Source organism: Bos mutus, chromosome 16 (genome assembly GCF_027580195.1).
Source record: "Bos mutus isolate GX-2022 chromosome 16, NWIPB_WYAK_1.1, whole genome shotgun sequence".
NCBI lineage: Eukaryota > Metazoa > Chordata > Mammalia > Artiodactyla > Bovidae > Bos > Bos mutus.
The window spans coordinates 29695646-29718589 of record NC_091632.1 but is presented as its reverse complement, the minus strand read 5'-3'; the positions used below and the strand labels follow the sequence as shown (position 1 = coordinate 29718589).

General features: G+C 47.0%; 1 protein-coding gene across 4 annotated transcripts in view; it reads right to left on the bottom strand.

Moving 5' to 3' along the window:
* Positions 1 to 22944, bottom strand: part of KIAA0040 (KIAA0040 ortholog) — a 39882-nt gene continuing 16938 nt past the window's right edge. The window contains exons 2-5 of one of the 4 annotated variants that reach the window (XM_070384890.1): positions 21567 to 21646; positions 8991 to 9114; positions 6366 to 6467; positions 1 to 3473 (exon numbers count right to left, since the gene is read on the bottom strand). In XM_070384890.1, the coding sequence (XP_070240991.1) occupies positions 3039 to 3341 (303 nt within the window). In that variant the 5' untranslated portion in view covers positions 3342 to 3473; positions 6366 to 6467; positions 8991 to 9114; positions 21567 to 21646 and the 3' untranslated portion in view covers positions 1 to 3038. The remainder of the gene's footprint in view (positions 3474 to 6365; positions 6468 to 8990; positions 9115 to 21566; positions 21647 to 22944) is intronic. The other 3 variants (XM_070384889.1, XM_070384891.1, XM_070384888.1) reach the window with 3 other exon arrangements.

The following is a 22944-nucleotide window of genomic DNA, read 5'->3' as shown; positions in this document are numbered from 1 at the left end:
TTTTTAGTTTCAAAGTATTTTATTTAAATAAAATCTTCTCTTGGTGCATTTAAATTTTCCAGGAAGAAAAATACTGACAAATGCTATACAACATGGACCATTTATATTCTTCTTGAAAAGGTGACTGCCCTTTCTCTATATCTTCCCCTCCTCCCGCCGCCCCCCAAAAACCCCAAAGCGAATCCACTGAGCAAATGGGAGAAAGATCTCTTCTGATTGTTCAGAAGTCCTGGGCCTGGGGGCTCCTCCCCAAGCCTGGGCTGGTCTGGGAGGCCTCTTCCTTGCCATCCCTTTTGTCCTCTGTTAGCCTAACCCCACCCCCACAAGATGGGCCAGGCAGGCTCCAGTCCTAAAGGACTCCTGGCTGCCTGTGATAGTTCTGGGACAGAGGGTAGGAAGGAGAAATGAAGATGGAGAGGGATGGAGCCAGGGTGCTGCCTAGAGACAGAGAGAGGGGAATGGGAGAAGAAAACGGGAGAGGAGGATGACAATAAAGTGGGAAGAAAAGGCAGTGGAATCCAATAATTGCTTTTTGTTTCTTTGACACACACACTTATTCAGCAAAGCCTGAGGGCCTCTCACTCACTGGACACTGTTCTGGGTGCTCCAGTGAAGGCTGTTGGGGAGGCTGGATGGGATAAGAGAGGAGCCTCTTTCAAGCATTTGGCTCTCCAAACCTGGGTTATGGAAGCAACCGAGAAGTGTGTTTCTGGGTGTTCACACCTGGAGGTGGAACAGATACATTCAGATAGGAGATGGTGGGGCACGGCACCTGGAGATAGAGGCCTTGTCCTGGGTGATGACAACGGACTGCTGTCTTAATTCAGACTAGCAGCTGGTTGCCATGGCAACTATGGTACTTTTGTGGTTCCGTGATCCCGGAGATCAGCACTCCTAGATTGTATCTGACACCAGTCTCAGCCATCAGCCTCTACGTCTCCCCCAAGTCATCCATTTGATGGGGTGCTGAGAGTTGGAGACAGAATAAGCAACTCAGCGTGCTGGGCGGTGGGAGGTGTGGGGAGATGAGAAGTCATTCTGGGAGGTGAAGGGGATGGCCAGATGCTCCAGGACAAGGGGACAGAGCATCAGAGGGTACTTCTTTCACTGGTCAAAGAGGTTTATGCCTGAGAGGCCTGAGTGCCTGGGGTATTTAGGCCCACTTAGGGCAAGAAGGGGGAACAGGGCTGGTTTGAAAATAAAAGCAGGCCTGCAATATGCTTCACAGGGTGTTCCGTTAGAAGATCTCAGTGCAGCAGTCGCCAGCAGGCACCTCGCCTCCATAGGACTAGATCTGGACTTTACCTGAAAGGCGGGTGACTACCAGCTGCCTCAAGTGAGCAAACGACATTTTCCGTGAAACAATGTTAGAGAATTTAGCTTTTGCTTCTATAAATATCATAGCTTAGCTACATTATTAATGAAATTGCAATTTCACCATCATTTAGAACAGCTTCAGTCGGAAAATATTTCAAGAGAGCTACCCTGCAGATTGGCAAATGAGCACAACCTGCTCCCACATGGGGAATTATCCATCTTTGTGCTGTGGTCACAAGACAATCAAAATGCCACCCAGTTCACCCTGTGAGTGGACTAATTCAGCATCCCAAACTCGGCCCAGAATGTGGGGAGATGCTCTGCTCAACTAACTGCAGACCCAGCTTACATGTGCTTATGGATCTCAGGGCACACTTGTCAACCCAAACCTTGGCCCTGCATGCACCCTCCTCCTTCAGAATTCAATACCCAACTTCCACCTGTTGCAGCAATTAATGGGCTCACTTGGAAGAGAAGGTCACTTGGGGACTTGGTGAGGTATTACAAGTTTACCCTTAATAGCATCACATATCTGACAGCATCCACAGACAGTTGTGAGTACCGACTGTGTGCAAGGCACTAGCCTGAGCTTCAAGATAAATATTAATAAATCTCTATATAGCTTCATCCTACTTTCATTTAAACTCTGTAACTTCTGCACCCTGTCTGCAACATGCCATGCCTCCATGATAACTTTATGTAATTGTTTCCAGTGTGCCTTCTGTGAGACTGTACCAGTGATTGTCTTAATTCCTTCCCCACTGAAAACCTCTGGATTCATAGGAGATCCCTAGCTCAGGGGTAGCATCTGTTTCCATCTGTGAAACATACATTGCACAGGTACACAATGGCAGTCCACTGAAGTGGACGGCATAAACCTGGCCATGAAGATGGCCAGAAGCCATTTGTTCTTGCTTGGAGGAGGGAGGCTTGCTGGGGGTAGCATCTCAAAGAGAAGTCTTAGATACCATTAAACACCCATCAGTGGTGATGAGTTGTAAGACGATAGCTTTTGATTTTTCAACTTTTCCTCCCAGGTGAGAGGCCAGAAGCATGGGAACTTGGTGTGTCTTTATCAATATATAGGAATGGGGGTATACCAGATGGCTGGAATGTCCAGCTATGAAGATTTCCAGTAAAAGGCTATGTAGGGACAGGAACAGGAGAGCATTCATCTCTACCCTGAGTGGTGTATGGCATTGACAGCACGTAGGCTTCTCTTGTTATATAATTGTGCATGTGGGCCTGGATCTGCCATGCCTTCCTATGAGATGTTTTTCCAAGAGCAGACAATGAACTCTCTCGTTTAGGGCCTTGCTCAAAGTAGACATTCGGTGACCATTTGATGAACAAAATATACTTGCTTGGGTACCTGTGGTGTCGTGCATGTGTGCATTTGGGAGATATGTCAAGAAGTATGGATAAATGTTCCTTGTGCTTTTGCATACGGAATGTGCCAGAGATGGGTGGAAGGCATGCCTGAGTCTGCAGTAAAGAGCATTGCTATTGGACACATAGATGCTGAGAAAGCGCCCAAGACTTGTCCACGTGCTTCCCGGGAAGGCCTGCCCCGGGGGACACTCAGTCTGAGGTTTGCTTCTTGGTTGGGTAGTTCCTCTGTGAACATGAGCGCGTCACTGCAGGGGTTTCTGCTCCCCACATTGGGTGTGGTTAGAAGGCAGCTGAGCTCCCAAGGCAGGACACCTCTGCCCCCTGCCTAGCTAAACAGGCAGGGATGGCCTCTTTTCCATCTGGAGAAGCTTGGGCTGGGCAGAGATCCAGAGGTCTTCTTCAGCCTGCTTCTTCTTTTTCTTCTTCTTCTTCCCCTTGTTTTGCTCCGGCTGTCGGTCATTGTCACCCGGCCGGTTCCAGCAGCAGTGGCAGCAGATGAAGAGGAAGGTGATGATCACCAGGAGGGGCAGCCCCAGGAGGATGCCTAGACAGATGCTGTTGAAGAGGCCCTCCTGGTGTTTGGTGGAGATGACATCCCAGACGGCACTGAAGAACATGCTGATCTTCTCCATGGTGCCTGGCTAGGCTGGGCCAGAGGAGCCCCTTAGCCCACCCGCAAGGGCGGGACGTGAGAGGATGCAGGCTTGCCCACTTGGAACTTAGCCCTCTTCCAGCTCTGGGTTTGGGCAGGCCACAGATAGCACCTAAAGAGAAAACAGCGGATCATTTAAGAGAGGCGCCGTGGGGACGGTCTATAATTTTTAATAACATCATTGATTTTAGGCTCAGGAAATGGGAGGAAATCAAAGAGTTACAGAGTTCACTGAAATTGTATTGAGCCTCAATAAACAAGATAAATGCATGCATTTAGTCAGTTATGTTATTAACTAATTCTCACTATGTACACACTATACAGGGCTTAGGATATGACAGTCAATAAGATGTCAGACCTGGCATGCAGGCAGTGCTCCACGGTGGTTAGATAAATCAGTGTGTGCATTCCACACTGTTCTGGTTACAGGTTTGGCTCTCCAGACCCTCTACAGGAGTAGTTCTCCACCTTTCTTCATTTCAGCCTACCTGATAAATGATGGACACATACTCCCCACAGGACAGCTCCATATCTGACCTTCCATGAACACAACTTGTCATTTTTAACTCTAATGAAAGCTTAAGCACAAGATAGAATGTCCAAGAGTTGCTGGCTGTCATGGGGGCCCTGGACCTCCCCAGGCTAAGAGGTCATCAGTCCTCATCCTGTTTCACTCCTGCTTTTCTCACGGTCCCTTCATGCTTTCTTCCTGGTCCCATGTCTCCTCCCTCTTTACATTCCACTTTCAGACCTGGCAAAGACTCATTGTGCTGTGGGTGAGAAACCAGGTCTTTCTGTTTCTACCTTTAAATATTCCCAAGTCTCCTTCCCTGCCTGTTCCTCTCTTTGCAGTAAAAAGAGTTTTGCAGGCTGATCAGTGATGGTGCCTAGAAACTGGGAGGCGGTCCCTGGCTGCCTCCCTCCTCCTATCCTGAGGCCAAGCTTGCAGCTGGGCAGTTCTGGTTGCTTCTCTAGAGTGGTCCCTCTTCCTATGGTACCTTCTCCAACTCTCCACATGTATCTCAGGCCTCAGCTCACAAGTGTAAGATCTTAGAGGCGCCTTCAGTTCTGGAATCCACAGGTTCTTGGGTCTAAACAAGACTTGGAGGACAGGCATGAGTCAAAGGAATTTAAGAGACCTCTTGGCATTAAACATTGTTCAGGAGCCAAAGATCTTAAAGTCATTGATTTTCAGGCTGGAGAGCTTAGAAATCATCCTGACCAGCTGTCTCACTTCAAGATGCAGAAGCTGAGGCCCAGAGTGGTGGGGTGACCTGTCTGTGAGGTGACACACAAGCACATGTGTGCTTCTCATCACACACAAAGCTGTGATGAACACCCAGACCTCTGAACAATGGGTCCAGCACTCTCCAAGGCTGCCGGGCAAGCAGAAAAACTAAGGATGGTAACATTACTTTATATTTTACTTGATATTTTTCTAAGCCACCTTCATGTGAATTATATCTTTTAAGTGAGCAACAGGATGGTGCATTGTGAGTGGAGGGACGCACCAGGGGGGACCTAGGTCCAGAGTCATCCTGAAATTCAGGCTTCACTGGGTTGTCCTGCACTGGAGCATAAGTGTGTGTGTTATGCATCTGGGGGGTGTGTTACACACGGTGTCCCAGCAGCTGTGCTTGGAGGTCTCATTCCTTGGATAACACGCACTCTTGGTGTCCCAGTGCCCATGTGTCCATCCAGGCCCCACCCAGGATCTCTATCCTGGTCTGCAGGCATGTGGCCCCACCCCCTCATAACATTACTTATACAGTTTATGCGGTTGTATAAATTGGCACCTGCTTCTGTGCCATTGGGCCCAAGGAGCCTGACATCATGTTATACGGTGGCACTCATGGGACTCCCCTGGTGGTCCAGTGGTTAAGAATCCATCTTGCAATGCAGAGGACATGGGTTTGATCCCTGGTCTGGGAACCTTAACATATTATATGCTGCAGGGCAACTAAGCCCATGTGCTTCAGAGTCCACGCGTTCTGGAGTCCACGCACCACAATGAAAGATCCCACATAATGCAGTAAGACCTGATGCAGCTGAGTAAATAAATACATATTAAAGAAATAAAATTATTTTTTAAAAGATGGCACTTATTACATGCCGGGCACTGTTCTAAGCACCTTGCGCCTGTTGACTCTCTTGGACTTTATCACAGGCTTATGCAGGAGGTACAGTTATTCCTCCCATCCTACAGCCAAAGAGATGCAGGCACAGGTCACACAGTGTGTGAGTAGCAGAGCTGGCCCTGAGGATTCTGGGAAGCTTGGCTCCAGATCCCCAAGGGCTGAGCCATTCATAGCATGGCTCTGGGCCTCCGATTTCTTCATGTGGAATTAACCCATTTTTGGCAAGTAGCCCAGGGTTTATAGAATCCTCTGCCATCCCCTAGATCAACTGAAACATTTATCCCAGTCAACATTTATCCCAGTCTGCTGTAGAAAGAGACTACAAAGAAATTTATTTCCCATTGTCAGATACCTCAAAAATGCATGAAGACACATACAATATAAATCCAGTCCTGCCCAAGGGGAGGTTTATAGAAAGCATACTGGCATCTGAACTTAAACTCAATGTGCAACAAAGATGAGCATCCTGAGAAGTTATGTGTCCTCGCTGGAGCCTGAGCCCCTCCAGTGTCTGAAATATCACATGCCACGGACTTGCCTGTACACCATCAAGTGCACAGGTTCTTTACAGAGGAAAACCACACTTGGTCTCCCCAGACCCCTCAGAGGGGCCAGCCCGGCGCCTGTTCCTTCTAACACCCCTCACTCTCCTCTGGATTCTCCTCCCTTTGCCATAATCTTTGCTTTGACCTCAGCCTTATATGGTCCTGTTTTTTTTGACCCAGAGGGATTTTTCTGTTCTGTTGTAGGAAGGCTTTGGGTGCCTTTCTCTAAGCCGATCCTTCCTACACATACAGTTTTGAGAACCAAAGCCTCCTTGGACTGATTTCTATGATTCAAATTAGACAGCAGCAGACCACACTTACTGACAAGCTTTCTTGTGCCGGGGTCCTGCTGGTCTCTGTGGGGAGCATATGTGAATCAGGGCCCACTCTGGGTTCAGCCAGAGAGAGAAGGTCGTGGAGCTCCTGGAGAACAGTAAGGCAGTATTCATGAAAGTAGAGCCACTTGACCTTGAGAGACTAGTAGGCTCTTGACAGACGTGTGAAAAATATGTCAAAGATCCCAGGCAGAGAAACTTCTAGAACATCAGCAGGAGAACAGGGGACCTTCTGATGAGCCTGGAGCTCAGGGTGGGAGAGTGAAGGACCGTAGGCTGTGGCCAGGTTAGAGATGACCTTCACAGGGTGTGTTTCTTTGCGGGGAGGGGCTCTATAATGGGCTTCCCAGGTGATGCCAGTGGTAAAGAGTCCTCCTGCCAATTTTAGGAGATGCAAGAGATACCAGTTCGATCTCTGGGTTGGGAAGAACCCCAGAGAAGGAAATGGCAACCCACTCCAGTATTCTTGCTTGGAGAATCCCATGGTCAGAGCCCTTGGGGTCACAAAGAGTCAGACATGACTGAGCACATAATAGGAAGATGTTGTGATCAGAGCTTCCCTTCAGGGAAAGATAAGAGGGTCTGGAAAGCTCTGGAAGATGTTTTAAGAGAGCACTTCAGTCATTTAGCAAATATTTATTGAACACCTGATATGTACCACAAACTGTGTTTGGTATTGAAGATTCAGGAATGAATGACAAAGATATAGTTTTTGATATCATGGAGCCTCCTACATTTCACGGGACTTAGTATCATCAACGGATCATGTCAAGAGACAAGAAGAAGAAGCAAATTCCAGCTTAGGTTGCTTAGTTGGATGAAATAAAAGCATGCCTTTGAATTATGTCTTTATTTCAACATTCCAGGCCCTCCCACCCCTCCCAACTTTGGCTCAAACTCATCCATCCCATGGCACCTAAAATAGCCATGTGAATAAACAGATTTCTTTTCAAGCAAAAGCTAAGTCAATAATTAGCTTCTAGATTCCTAAAGGTACTTATTTGAGTCTACTCTCCATATGGCCAAAGAGAATATTCATTAACACTTGGGAACCCTGTCTGGGGAAAATTCGATTAAAAGGTATTCTTTATATTTTTTAATCTAAGAATTCTCTTCTAGGCAACCCCCACCCCCAGGTTACTTGCTGAGCTCTGCTAATCTATAGCATTTCATTAGTATTTATGAGCTTTGCATTATTAGCATTTCCAGGAAACAATCAAATATCTCCTTGGTGGTATGAATTTAAAAAGTCAGAGCTTCTGTGGAATGTTTTTTGCAAAAGGAGCCACACTTCGGCCTAGAAATGCCCTCTGGGAGACCCCATCCTTTTGTCAGCTCTCAAGTGTTGCTGACACTGAAAAATAATTCATCTCTTCTCGTAAAATGGACAATAGGTGCTAACCAACCTTGATTGTGGTTGTGGGGGTGGGTGTGAGGAGACAGAAGAGGGGAGAAGTTTCTTTCAGTTTTCCTGAAACCAAGTAGTATTCCTCTCTATGTCCTCCTTAGTATTTAGCTGAGAGAGAGTCATTCATTCATTCTTCCCACAAACTTCTGTCTGCCTGCATGTGAGGTATTGATGGCGAACAGAGGTCCTGGAGCCAGAAGACCTGGGGGTTTGAGTCCTGGGTTAACTCTTGTGACCTTGGCCAGTTACCAAATGCTAGCTACAAAATGCAGTTAATAAGCTTCCCTTGTAATGAGGTTGTGAAGATTAAGAGCTCAATGTGTTTAATGCATTTTGTAAACTGTACAACACTATGAAACATAATCTACAAAGTAGTGAGTGAACTCCAGATAACAATTGACTAATTCTAGCCTTGAGCTTTTCTTCCCCATCTCTCACCTCTAGCCTAATCTTAATGGCCAAAGAACCATGGACCCCTACTCCATTCAAATGAAAAGGGCATCACAGTGACCTCCCTGCTTAGGGCTGGTCAGCAGTTCTGAGGCTGTAATTCAGACTCTGGCTTTCAGCAACAGGAATGGAGAAGGGTCATTGGGGAACATCTGATAGTGTCTGGAGGACTCTTGAGCTCATAAAACGAGGCCTGGAGAGAGCACCTAGTCCCCTGTAGCCCCCAGCCTCTCTCCAGACTTCGGAACCCCTGGAAATGGACAGGGATGGCTCCTGCCACAGGGATGACTGGTCCATCCCTGACATCCAAGAGCTGCTCCAGAGTCATGTCCAAGGCTAGCCCACAGACTGCTGTTTCTTCTGGAACTCCCCAAGAAAGGGGCAGGGCATTCTCCTTTGCACCAACCTCTTGTTATTTCTATTAGGTGAAATAATACACGTAAAGCTGGAGAATGGGGTCTGTTGGGTAGCAAATGCTTTCTAGAAATGTTAATAATAAGGATCATAATGGCAGCCAACTGAAATCCCTGAGACCTTCTCCAGAGTGCTTTCCATATGGTTTAAATCTGGCCTTCTTATAACGGGTAGGGTGAAGCAGGAGGGTCAGGCCTCTCTCAGAACCTTAAAAGATTCCTCTGCTGCAGCTGTAGACTCCTGAGTATGTGTGGGGGCCATCTCATCATTGTAACCTGGGGCCAAAGGGACAGAGACCCTGCCTTGGGCCTTTCTTCACTTGTTCCATTGAGCCCGTACCTTGTGTTGCGGTGATCACTGTGCTTGCGTTATCTCCTCACCGATGGATCTCAGGCGATGGCAGGATCTCAGGAGGGCAGCCCTAGTCTCCTCTCCGGCCTCTGACTCTGGCCACACGGGCTGCCTGAGGGTCACCAAGGGGGTTAAAGATTCAAGTGCCTGAATTACACTCCTGGAGATTTTGATTCAGTAGGTCTAGGAAACGCCCAGAAATTTATGTTTGTAACAAACAACCCAAGTGTTTATGGACAGTTATCAGGTTCAAAAACTGCTGAATGAGCAGGCTGAGGTGATGACCCTTTTCTATACGCTCAGGAGCCATGTGCTGAATGAGAGAATGGATGGATCATGGGCGAGGAGAGGTGGGGAAGACATTCACCTCCATATGCAGCAGCACTGAGGCCTGCTGCGGGCAGCCTCCTTGGGGGTCACTTCTTGCTCTTGTGTAGTCAGGGCATCTGGGCCAGAGCTGCTTTCCTGAAGATCATTGTTGTTGTTCATTCGCCAAGTCATGTTCGACTCTTTGCGACCCCATGGACTGCAGCACGCCAGGCTTCCCTGTCCTTCACTCTCTCCCTGAGTTTGCTTATGTCCATTGAGTTAGTGATGCCATCCAACCATCTTATCCTCTGTTGCTGCCTTCTCCTCTTGCCCTCAATCTTTCCCAGCATCAGGGTCTTTTCCAGTGAATCAGCTCTTCCCATCAGGTGGCTAAAGTATTGGAGTTTCAGCTTCAGCATCCGTCCTTCCAATGAACATTCAGGGTTGATATCCTTTAGGATGGACTGGTTGGATCTCCTTGCAGTCCAAGAGACTCTCAAGAGTCTTCTCCAACACCACAGTTCAAAAGCATCAATTCTTCGGTGCTCAGTTTTCTTTATAGTCCAACTCTCACATCCATACATGACTACTGGAAAAACCATAGCTTTGACTAGACTGACCTTTGTTGGTAAAGTGATGTCTGCTTTTGAATATGCTGTCTAGGTTGGTCATAGCTTTTCTTCCAAGGACCAAGCGTCTTTTAATTTCCTGGCTGCAGTCACCGTCCTTAGTGATTTTTGAGATCATAGTTCAATGCAATAGACATTCACAGAACACCCACTGTGTCTGACCCTGTGCACTCAGACCCTGAGCTCCTTCCTGTCTGGTAAGGAGGAGAGACAGAAATAGCAGAAGCACAAGGTGATGAGTCCTGTGGTCAAGCTCTGTGTTAAGGGCATGAGAGAAGCACTGGGGAAGGAGTAAGCCTGCTGGCCTGGAGGGGTTAAGGGAAAGAGATGCAAAGGAAATGACAATCAGGATGGCATCTACTCATCCCTTCTGTGACTACTTAGGCAGCACCTACTGCATGCCAGGAAGTGGGTTGAGTCCTGGGTATCCAGGAAATAGGCAGGATCAGTCCTTGTCCCTCTCATGCTCAAAGTCCAATGTGGGAAGCAAAGAAGCCTGAAGACTGGTGTGTAAGTGTAACATAGAAAGTGCTACAAAGGGGAAGTCTGGGATGCTGAGAAAATGAGTGATGCCCATCAGGGAGGCTGGGGCAGGCGCTGGGCAAGGATGGCTTTGCTAAGGTCTGAATGACAAGAAAACCACAACAATCATGTGGTCAAGGTGTCTGAGAAGTCTCAAAACTTAGACTAAACTTATCTAAAGCACTTTCAAGTAATATATGTGGTGTGTTTATCTTCAACTCTCCAATACCTTTTCAGATGAAGTGCCTCTAAATTTCAAGCAATGAGTTCAATTGTTACCACTCGATAAAGTGTCCCCTCTCCCCAAAGTCTGGAAACACAGGAAATAATGTGTTCACTGTGCTTTGTTTTTGCAGATGAACAATTGGACCCGTTGCTTTCCCTGAAAAGGCCCTGAAAGGACAGTGTGGCTGGGTGTAGCAGCAGGGTGTGTGGAGGGTGGTGGGGGGACAGGAAGCCCTTGAGGCAGGTGGCCCTGCACCCGTTGGGCTGGCTAAGCCACATCAATGGCTGGTGTGTGCGAAAGGGCCATGGAGTTTCAAGCAAGGAGGGAATAGGCTAGACCTGTGTTTTATAAAGAACACTGTCAAGGTGTGAGAGAACAGATTGCCGAGAATGGGAGCAGGAGGAGATGATTATAACTGGTACGGGAAAATGGCACCTGAATGAGGCTGAGGGTGGTGATGGCAGGTGGGACGTGGCCTGACGTGGGCGTTCTTCAGCCGACGCAGTAGCGGAACTGTCAGGCCGAGGGACATGAGGACTGTCTCTGGGCTGTGCTCTGCTTCTTGTCTTCTAACCCTAGTCTCCTCTCTGGTGTCCAACTCTGCTATATATATATATGTTTTTTTCCCCTAAAATAGTAATCCCATCCAACAGGCTCTAAGACTCCCACCATCTCTCCTGGGGGTATAAAGGATCTTATTCAGCCCTAGGGCTCTGTACCCTGCCTGCCCAAACCTTGCCCAGCTCTCAGATCCACCCTGCAATCCTTTGTAGAATCCCTTTGGTTATGACAATATCACACATTTCAGAAACCAAGGCTCTCTGGCAGCGAGGGCACGGCTGGAACCTCAGTCAGCGGTTATTAACTCTGCTGCTCTGGGTATATATTTTCTTCACGGTTCTCACCTTGCTAACCTGGCACGCTCAGATGCCCTCTAATAGATGTAAGTACTGTTTTGTACAAAAAGTGTCAGATCCCAGAAAATAATCTGCTAGTGGAATGTGACTTTATGACTTAAACCTGGCTCAAGGCATGATGAAATAGAGATCTGTATTTCCCCCAATTTAATTAATTGCTTTAAGTAACTAGTCCAGGTTGGAGCCTCTTCCTCCATCCTGCAGAGTATGCATATATGGTGTGGAACTGGATATTGAGTATTAGAGGAAAATTGATAGTATTTTCCTTCAAAATCAATGTTATAATTATGGTTGCAATTTTGAACAAAAGCACAAATAGGTCATCAATACAGAAATGATTGAGGCACTATGGTTATTAAAAATAATGAATTGATGCTTTGTCAGACAGACATCCTGAGTTGGAAGAATCCAGAGACGGATCATGTGGTTGAGTTCCTTCACTTTAGTGATGAGGAATCTGGGACCAGAAGAGGCTGTGTCTTGCTGGAGGTCAGACAGTTGACAGTTGGTGAGATCAGGACCAGAACCAATGTCTTCTGACTCCCAGCATCTCCCCCCACCCCAAGTCAGGTATCTCGTATAGAAGTCCTTGCAGGTAAGACTGAGACAGCAGTTGACAAGATGTACACTATGTCCTCATCCTGGGCTCAGGACAGCCTGTGCCTCTTAGCCCCCTGATACCTCTGGGGAGGTGACTGAGTTCTGGACAAGAAGTGTGGACCTGGGTCCTGAAGTCTCTCTTGAGGTCCTTCACGTTCTCTCTCTTCTTGCTCACTGGCTGGCCAACTCACAGGGCCCAGGGAAGGACTCCAGGGCCCCTGGGACAGCAGAGGTAGGAGATGTTCCTGAATGGCTGCAAGCGGATCACCTTGCTGACTACAGCAAACAGTGGAAGAGAAAGAAGCCTTTGTGGGGGGGCCACTGCGATTTGAGAGCTATTTGACATGGCAATTAACCCATCCTGACTCACACAGGTGACAAAAAGCTAACATCGGTAATGATTATAACAAACATGTGATCCATTTAACAGGTCTCTTGTAGTGCAGCTTCCACCCAAGAGGGGTTTAGCTAAGTGCTCCAGAGTGCAGGTTACTGGACCAAATAGCCTCGGTTCGAATCCTGACTGCTACCCACTGTTTATCCCATTGGGCAGGTTACTCAGCTTCTCTCTCTGCGGCTCACTTTCTTCATAGTAAAATGAAGCTGATAATAATAGGCTGTTGTGAAAACAAGTGAGTCAGTAAAGGTAAAACCTCTTGGTACCACGCCTGGCAACAGACACATGTGCCCTTATTATCTGACCCAGATGAATAGGCCAGCCGAAGAAACACCCCTGACTCCTCAGCGGATGCTCATTTTGTTTGCCTTTTTAGAGCTTGGGATGGTTCTGGAGCCATGACTTTGATTCTTTGTTGCTATTGTTGTTTAGTCACTAAGTTGTGTTTGACTCCTTTGCAACATCAGGGACTATAGCCCACCAGGCTTCTCTGTCCCTGGGATTCTCCACGCAAGAATACTGGAGTGGGTTGCCATTTCCTTCTCTAGAGGATCTTCCCGACCCAGAGATCAAACCCATATCTCCTGCATTGGCAGGTGGATTCTTTACCACCAAGCCACCAGGGAAGGCCCGTTATGTCCTCTTACTGTGTTATTATTTGAAAGCTACCCTTTCATGGGGGAGTGTGTGAGCCTCCTACCCAATCTCTACTTGCCTGGGTGCCACGATTCTTTAGCTCTCCTTTAAAAGGCATTTTTTTCCTCCTTCCCCTAGTTTTCCTGTAGTAAGGGGGCTCTTAACTCCATTCCATTCATCATTCTTTTTCAAAGCAACCAATTCAGAATTAAAATACAGAATATGAGGATGGGGATACCATCTCTGGGGACCTCATATCCCTGGGCAGAGGGTGACATAAGCCTCTGCTGCTGCTGCCGCTGCTGCTAAATCACTTAAGTCGTGTCCGACTCTGCGACCCCAAAGACAGCAGCCCAATAGGCTCCTCTGTTCAACATAAGCCTCTATCCTGCCCCCAAACCAGACTGTCTTTCTGTTGCCACCCCCCTGCTTCTTCCTTCTGCATTCCTTCTTCCTTCTGCATGACAGTGCATGTCAACGCTGCCCTAGGCACTGCGTGCGGATATAGTCAGGAATGATGCAGGTATGGTAAAGCGACTTGTTTTCCGCAGGGAGAAGGTGGATGGTAAACAGGTACACAAACACGGAAACCAAGAGATGCTATTGATGCTGTAAAGGACACAGTCAGCATGGCCTCTGAGGAGGTGACTTTGAGCTGAGGTGCACAGGTGGGAACAGCAGGGTGAAGGCCCAGACATGGGGGAGAGCTTGGCACAGTCTAGGAGGGAGTTGGAGCCTGGGAGCACCAAAGGTGACCAGGGAGTTCTGGCGGCATGACGGCATGAGCATAGAAGGCAGAGGGTGGCGGAGCAGACAAAGGATCCAGAGGAGCAGAGGCACCCTCCTCTTCACCCGCCTTGCCACTGCATTTGTCCGAGCCCTCAGACTGGTCTCTAGTTTTTCCTTTCTTCAGTTCCTCTCCTAAAATTAGAATGGGGTCATGCTCCCCCGCTCAGCCCACCTTTGGCTCTTTGTCACTGGTACGATCATCCTGACTCCTTAGCAAGGGGAACAAAGTGCTTGTGAGCTGGTGGTTCCTGCTCCCACCCCAGCCTCGTCTCCCCCACTGCCTCCATTGCCACATTCCCTCAGGTTCTCCCAGGCATCCTGCTCTCTCGCACTGCCACATGCTCTGTTCCACCTGCCTGGAGTGGCTTCTCACCTCTCCCCTTGGTGCATTCAAAGGGGGACTCCTTGTCCTTCCAGACTCCACTGGGAGATCTGTAACTGTCAGGCCTCTGCCCGAAAACTTCCCCAAACCCATTTCTTTCTCTTCTGAGCTCTCCTGGAGCCAATAACTCACCATCACAGCCCTTGTCTGACTATATTGTAATTATTTGTTTTCTTTGAAAAATTAAAAGGCAGAACAGCACAAAGAATTATACACACACACACACACACACACACATATATAGTATATGTCTATGTTGAAGAGCTAACCACTATCCCAAAATATGACCTTAATTGGACACAGCATTTTTGCAGATGTATCAATAAATTAGTTAAGATGAGTCATACTGGAGTAAAGTGGGTCTATAATCCAATATGACTGGTTTCCTTATGAAAAGGGGAAATTGGACATAAATAAAGGTGGACTTGCACAGAGGAAGACAGCATGAAGAGACGCCGAGAGAAGATGGCCATTGACAAGCCGAGGACAGGGGCCTGGAACAGATCCTCTCTTCATGGCTTTCAGAAGGACCCAACCCTCCCAACACCTTGATCTCAGATTTCTAGCCCCCAGAACCGTGAGGCAACCAACTTGGGTTGTTTAAAGTGCCCAGCCTGCGGTGCTTCATCACAGTAGCCCCAGGAGACTCATGTACGCCCCCTGACTTCACAGCCCTCCCACCCCTCAGCACTCCCATGTCCTCTCTCTCTAAAACATATCCCACATGTGTCCACTTCTTTCCACGTCGCGGCTAGGTTGTCATCACCCCTCACCTGGATTACTGTTCAGCTTCCTAACTATTCTCTCTGGTTCTACTCTTCCTTGTTTATGGCCTGTTCTCCCCACATGAGCCAGATCACGTTGCCCCCACCCACCACAGCTTCCCAATGCCTGTGGAGTCAAATCAACTCCTTGCCATACCCCAGACATGCCTCCATCAGCTAGCCCTGCCTCCGTCTCTAATCTTGTCTTGTACTCTCCTCCTCACTCACCATGCCCTGGACACACCTACTTCAGAGTTGTCCACCCTGCAGGACCTTGTTAATCCCTTCAGTCCATTTTCTCTGAGATCTTGGCATGATCAACAGCTTCATAACATGCAGAGCTCCACACAAAGGCATTTCTACTTACTGTAACCTCAGATATTAGCTCAACAGGAAGCCTTGGTTAACCAAGTCATCCGAGAAGCCAAGCCCCCAGTGAGTCTCTACGACACCATCCTGTCTTACAGCCCTGGTAGTTCTTCCTACTCTGAAATTTCCCATTCACATGCAGTGCTCTTGTCACTGTGGCGTATGCATTTATGGACTGTCTGCCTGCTCTGCTAAATGAGTTCAGTGAGAACTGGGGCCTTGCCTGTTTTATGCTGTTTAGATGCCCAGAGTTGAATATGTCCCTGAATGAATGAATGAATGAATGAAATGCTGATTAACTCAAGAGATCTTGAAAAAATTGTAAACTAGTCAAGCCAGGTTTTGGAGGAGAGAGCCGGGGTAATGAAAGGCATAGAAAAGAGGCCATCAGTCACATCTGTGGTCAGACTCTGGTGACAATTACCCACCATTTAGCCCACTGTCCAGACAGATCCCTAGCCAAGAAACTCTTTTAAGGAGGAAATAATGATCAAGAAACTCCCATATCACTGAAAGCAGTAGGGAGTGGGGAGTATGCTTTATCAGGTCCCAAATAATCATCTACCTTCCTTTTGGTCTGTTACAAATTGCTCATCGTGGCTGTGACTTTCTGATAACAAAGGATCCTTCCCTAATTACTATATGCTCTATTTCAGGTTCAGCAGAAAAGAAAATTAAAAAGCTCCATTTCACTCCAGGTTCAAATGAGTCGATCTTTCAATCAATCAAGTATTAATTAAGCTATGCTAGGAAATACAGCAGAGGAAAAAGACCTTCTCTCTACTCAAAGATGATGCGTGGAAAAGAATTAGAGAATAATTTAAGGACAATGAAAAGAGTTTAAAAGGGTTTTCATCTGGGCTTTCTTTGACTTTCTGTTATGGATGGCCTAAAATCTCTAGCCACTTTATTCTCCTTTACTCTTTCTCCCTCTCTCTTCCTTTCCTTTCTCTCTTCCTTTCCCTAATTACATTGTCTCCCAAGGCTGCATGTCATGGACTCTGACAATAATTAGTCGTTTTCAGTCACTCTTAGGAATAAACACTAAAAATCGTGTCTCTCTGATACTCTGAAAATTCCAACAGTGCTAAATGTGATTGAATACAATATCCCCAGCCTGTTAGCAAGTTACAAACTTCCTCGTATTTATGTCCCTAGCTCATCAAGGAAACTTGAGTTTTCTTCTCAACCAAAAAACAAAGCAGTCAGGACTTTTGCCTCCTTCACTAACACCGGCTTGGAGTCTGGGCAACATCCACTTAAGCGCTTTGAGTTTAGTGTTCTCTTCTGTAAACACAGATATTAGCTATTAGCACATTTCTCAGAAGGCGAGGTGTTTTTTCCACTGTACTACATTGTTTTATTCCTTATATCCCTCAGAGTGCCTGGCAGACAGTGGGCTGGAAGTATTTGTTGAATGGATGAATGAATGAATGAATGAATGAGTGAGTGAATGAATGATATGTATAAAGATAATGTGTGTAAAGCATGTTGCCTAAGTACACTTCACACAGTGGGTGCCTTAAAATTGCCTTGAAAACCATATAGCACTCTATTTATTATACTACTCATTGTGTGAAAGGTAAAAACAGCCATTCATTACAGAATTCATAGAGTTTTTGCAGAGTTTGATCACTTTTACTGTGAACTGGTTTAAGAAGTTAATCAGCTGATCCTAGGAATCAAGGCAGACTCATTTGCCTTTCCCCTGCTCTCTCATTAATTTTATTTCCATTCATTCTCAGCTGCCGCCCCTCTTTCAGCCCTCCTGGTATCCAGGATCTAGTTTCTTAGGGCTACCTTGTCTTGTCCATCGCTATCAACTTTCTCCTCTTCATTTCAGCTAGAATGCTCACTTGTTTTCCTTTGACTATCCTCTTTTAACAGAGACCTCAGAGGCCAAAGCCTCAAAAACAGAGGGTTGGCATAATGTCTTATCACCTTTCACAGGAACAGGGAATGATCTGTTGAATCCAAAAGCCACCATTGGTTGTGCTCTTACTAAGTGCCCAACTCTGTGTGTGTAATCAAGGCTCAACAGACATGACCTCATTCAAGAATGCAGGAGGTGGGTCTTTTAAATCCCCATTATACAGATAAGGAAACTGAGGCTATCAGAGACTAAGTAATTTGCCCAAGGCCATGGAGCTACTTTTCACTGTGTTCATAGGGTTCTTGAGGCAATAATACGGAAGTGGTTTGCAATACCCTTCTCCAGTGGAGCACGTTTTGTCAGGCCCTGACTAACAGGGACATGCCCTCCAACCGCTCCACGGCAGCCAGACGACATGTAGTCATGTATGGATGTGAGAGCTGGACCATAAAGAAGGCTGATCGCCGAAGAATTGATGCTTTTGAACTGTGGTGCTGGAGTAGACTCTTGAGAGTCCCTTGGACTTCAAGGAGATCAAACCAGTTGACCCTAAAGGTGATCAACCCTGAATAGTCATTGGAAGCACTGATGCTGAAGCTGGGGTTCCAGTACTTTGGCCCCCTGATGGGAAGAGCTCACTGGAAAAGACCCTGATGCTGGGAAAAACTGAGGGTGAGAGGGACGGGGGCAACAGAGGATGAGATGGTTGGATAGCATCACAGACTCAGTGGACATGAGTTTGAGCAAACTCCAGGAGACGGTGAAGGACAAGGAAGTCTGGCGTACAGTTTGATCTCTTTTCCTGTGAACGGACAAAACTTGTAGTTCATGGGGTCACAAAGAGCTGGACATGACCGAGCAACTGAACAACAATAATGGAGCTACTGAAGTGCAGAAGACCCTGCTGTAAATGTTATGCTCTAGAACTGCCATTCTCCGGATGACTTCAGTCTCTGGACCCTCTGTTCTAGGATGAAGGGGTATTCACCGGTCATTCACCTGTCAAGCATTTGAAAGCCTGGCATGTGTGCCACACTCTGTGGACACACCCTTGATGAACTAAGACATCTCCTGTGACCCTAAGGGGCTCACATTTTAATAGGACCAGAAATATAAGAGAAGTGTAACATGTCACATGTGACAGTGGCTGCTGGGGACCTAAAGGCATAAAACTCCTTAGAGTGCTCACTTACAGCCCAGGAGCTATAACCAACCCTTAGACACTTCTATTTCATTTTATTTTTTCCCCCTCTGATTTCATATACAATTCTCATTCTTTAGCGAGTCCTAAAATTGGGCTACACTAACCTCCCATATCTGCTGGAGCATTAGAAGGATTGATGTTCCCCTAAACTGGACCCCAGTCCCCACCCTGCCGGCTTCACCCAGTCCTGACACCTACCTGGTCCCTGGAGGCATATTAGACCACACACTCCCTCCAGAACAGGGACTACACTGCCTGTTCTTCGTGCTATTATCTGTGTAGCCGGAAGCCAGGCAGGGGGCTTGCAAAAGAGATGACAAAAGGCAAGCCTTACTTTCCAGCTGTCAACCTCCAATTTGATGGATTGATCTTGGTTTCTGGCTAATTAAACAAATGATAAGGATGAGGGATGTTTGCAAGAGGAATGAATACATATCCAAATGTCCCAAGCAGAACATAAAAGGTTGGCAGAGGGGTGCGGTGGAAAGAATATTAAGAGGAACCAGTTCTAGTTCTGGGTTCACTTATCCTCCAAGCTTCTGACGTTGGGCAAATCAGTTAAGCTTTCTGAGCCCCTTTTCCATTTGAGAACTGCAGCTATTAGCCATCTCAGATATCTGTCAAGACTTGTGAACAATAGACAAGGTACGTCAAAGAACACTGCAAAAACTGCAGTCTAAATGCAAGGTAGGGGCATGTTAGAGGATTGTATTCAAAAGCTGAATTACAGCTAAAATTGGAACCCTGACTTCCCTTCCTGATGCAGCCCTCCACCCTAAATCTCCTCCCAAAACCCCCTCACCCTCCCTCCATCCTCACCCCCCCTCCATCCTCACTCCAGGTCCTTTATGAATCATAGTCATTAAGGGCCACGTTTCCAATTTGGAGAATTTATGGGCACACACTCTGAACCACTCAGGCTTGTGTTTGCCGTCTGTATATATCCAATCTGACCACATCCTGGTATTAGTGCTAATAAAACCTGTAGCCATGGTTACAGTGACATACCTGGGTTATACTGTTCTTATTTTCACTCTTCCAAACTATTGGGTAAAAAATTTTGGAGCCAGTTTTGGTGGGTGTGGTAAAGTGCCGAAGTACAGTTTTATTTTTGGAAAGTGTGAGCTGAGGCTCTGAGGTCATCTTGGATTTAGAAGCGGTTGGGGAGGGGCAGTGCGTTCTCTGGTCCCCAAATAAAGGGGACACAGTCTGTGCCTGACTCCAGTAACTGAAGTTTAACGTCATATCTGCTTAGAGGGAAGGTATGTTTTTAGAAAAAGCAAGAAGACAGCCAAGCACTTGTGTGATTCAGGGTCTCCCACAGGTGGTAATTAAAAAATAGACTCTGAATTTAAAGTTGCATCACTCCCTTTAATATTAGAGAACTCAGAGTCTGGCAAACTTTGCAGCAATAGCTGAATGACGGACTTATTTATTTTCCTCAGTGGTGGCGGGGGAGAGGTTTATAAGCTGGAATAGTCGAAAACTAATGGGGTGGCAAAAATATACAATTATGCAACTCAGAAGCAATACAGATACAATTTTATTTCCTTTCCATTTTCTCCCTTCATTTAATGTTAACAAAAGTTCAGGGCAATTAAAAGCTGAACGCTACCTTACTGTAATATTAAGGCTTAAAATGTAAAGGCCAAGTCATAGAGGGAGTGAGCAGAAGTATTCTCATTCCAGTCATAACTCAGCCCTGTGGAATGCGGTGTGGAAACAGTTCAGGTTCATCAGACTTTGGGCCGCAGAGGGTGGGTAGGGCGGAGGAGTCGATGTTACTGGTGGATGAATCTTCACTTCCTGTCTGTACGCATTTACATCTGTACCCCCAACATCGAGTGTGGATATAGATGTATTTTAACCGTTTTGATAAATAACTGTTGGTGAACGTACAAGATATATACGAATGTGCTAAGACATTGATGGAGCACCCAGCCAGGCAAGTAACACCCCCTTTTTTGCCTCAATACCCTCTTTCTTTGATATAGGTGACATTTTCTCAGTCTTATCAAATGCTGTTTTAGGTGTTTCTGTGCAAATAGATTGCTACCCCTAAGTCCTGTTCTAGAGGAATTCTGGAACTGCTACTGGCTTTGCTTTATCCCTGATACCCTCAGTGTGCCTGCCTTTGCCCCCCCAGCCCATATTAATATCTTTTCTTCTCCACCCTTGAAATGACCCATGGAGGCTGCAGGCTTTGCCCATGAGTGATTTGGGAGTATGGATGGAAGAAATTGCTTAAGCTGGGGATTGTGAGGGTAGGGGAGTTCCTCACAGATACTAAAGAGTACACACAAACACACACACACTCTTCCCTCAGCCCTACCCCATCCTCCCTATCCACCACTTCTGCTCCATCCTTGCCTGGAGACCTCAAAGTATTATGGAAGACACTCTGGAAAGCATATGGGGCCAATGGGAGGTGGGGGAGATGGTGGGAGAGGCCAGGGAACTCTGACCTTCTCTCCCAGCAGGTTCTACACCAGCCTTAAGCTTTATCTTTCCTTAGCAGTCCTATGTATGTATGTATATTTTATCAGCCCAATGTATGTATGTATATATATTTTATCAGCCCAACCCTCAAAGTATCAGTATCTTGAAGAAATAAGACATCGGGTGGGAACATTTTGATAGGGCAAAACGGTCAGGACGTGTAGTCCTTCTCCTGCTGGCTGGAAGGCAGGAGAGGGTCCCAGAGATGGGAGTTGGCTTGGAGCAGCCAGAGAAGGGCCTGGGAGTGCCCTTGAAGTGAGTGCTCTGCTCTGCTCCTCTGTGGACAGTCTATGAGGCTCTAGACCCCTAGGCCTGGCTTTGAATAATATATGGTTTTATTTGTTTATACTCTTGTAGATTTTCATACAAGCTGAATTCTTGGCTAAAAGATAGCTTGGGAACATAGGGGAAGTTCATGGTGGTATGAGAAGCCAGTTTAAACTCTTACCTGTGACTTAATGTGTGTCCTCAGGAAGCTCATTCAGTCCCTTGGGGCCTCGATTTCTTTTTCTCCCAAATGGGGGAAATCTGGGAAGAGACACAAGAAAGTGATGGCATGGTCCACCTCTGCAGAAGGGCACTGGGCACGGGGCTGGGGGGAGGCAGGCTGCTGGCACAGTTCTGAAGGCCTGACTGTACGCAGGCACTTTCCAAAGTCAACCACCGCCTGGAAGTGGGCACTTGCCTGGGTCCTTGTGTCAGAGCAGCAGGGCAAATGAATGTGCACCTAGGCTGTTCTTAAGAGTCACGACTGGTGTTACTCCAGGCTGATGTAGGGACAGGGCAGCAGCCGTCACCCCTCAGTTCTGCCAGGTAGTCACAGTGGCCTGAAGTTCTTGGAGAACTGGCTGCCATGCTGGGAGGTCTTCCTGCCTCCAACCCCGAATGGATGCATGGGTGGACCCCACCCCGACCCCACCCCAACCAGTGAGGCTCCTCTTTCCCCTCGAGGTGCCAGTGCTGCGGTGCTAGGTAGCGTGGATCCTCCGTGTGCCCAAATGACCCCAGATTTCCAAGGGCTGGTCAAGCATGTCCACCCTGCCGGGCAGGTTCTGATAAACACATTCCATCCTTTGCAAGAGGCAAGAGTCGGTGGGGCCAGGCTGCTTGGTGTGAGCAGGAGCAGAAACTGCAGGGGTGGCTGCCCTCTGACTGCCTGCCGGGGGCGGGGGTGGGGGTGGGGAGGTTTGTATAGAACATTCGAGAGCCTCCCTAAAGTTGTTTACTGGGTCACTAAAATAAAAATAATTCTGCAAACATCCTGTTCTTTATCTATGAGGAGGCTAATAGTACTAATAGTGATGATTTGCATCAGTGAAATATGCCATTCCAATTATTTTTCTGGTAGTTGCATATGGGTTTCATTCCAAGAAATGTTAGTTAAGTATCTGCTGTGTGATCAGCATGGTGCTGAGGGGGAAAAGAGAAGTGTATGATCTGGTTCACAGCCTAGGATTTCTTTTTTTTTTTTTTTAACTTTTAATTTTGTATTGGGGTATAGCCAATTAACAGTTGTGATAGTTTCGGGTGAATAGCACAGCGACTCAGACATACATACACATGCATCTATTCTCTCCCAAACTCCCGTCCCATCCCTGCTGCCACATAACAATGAGCCAAGTTAGGAGAATTTCTTAATGAAACTTAGAACATGGTAAGTCGTGCCAGGCGACAGTGCAGGTCCCTGAATCCCAAGCCTTAGGTTCCCCATCTCTCAGACGGGAAGATAATAACTCCACTGACCCCACTCACCATCCAGTGTTGTTGTGCAAGTCAAGTTATATATACATGAGAGTCTTGATAAACTGATAATGTTTAATTTTCAA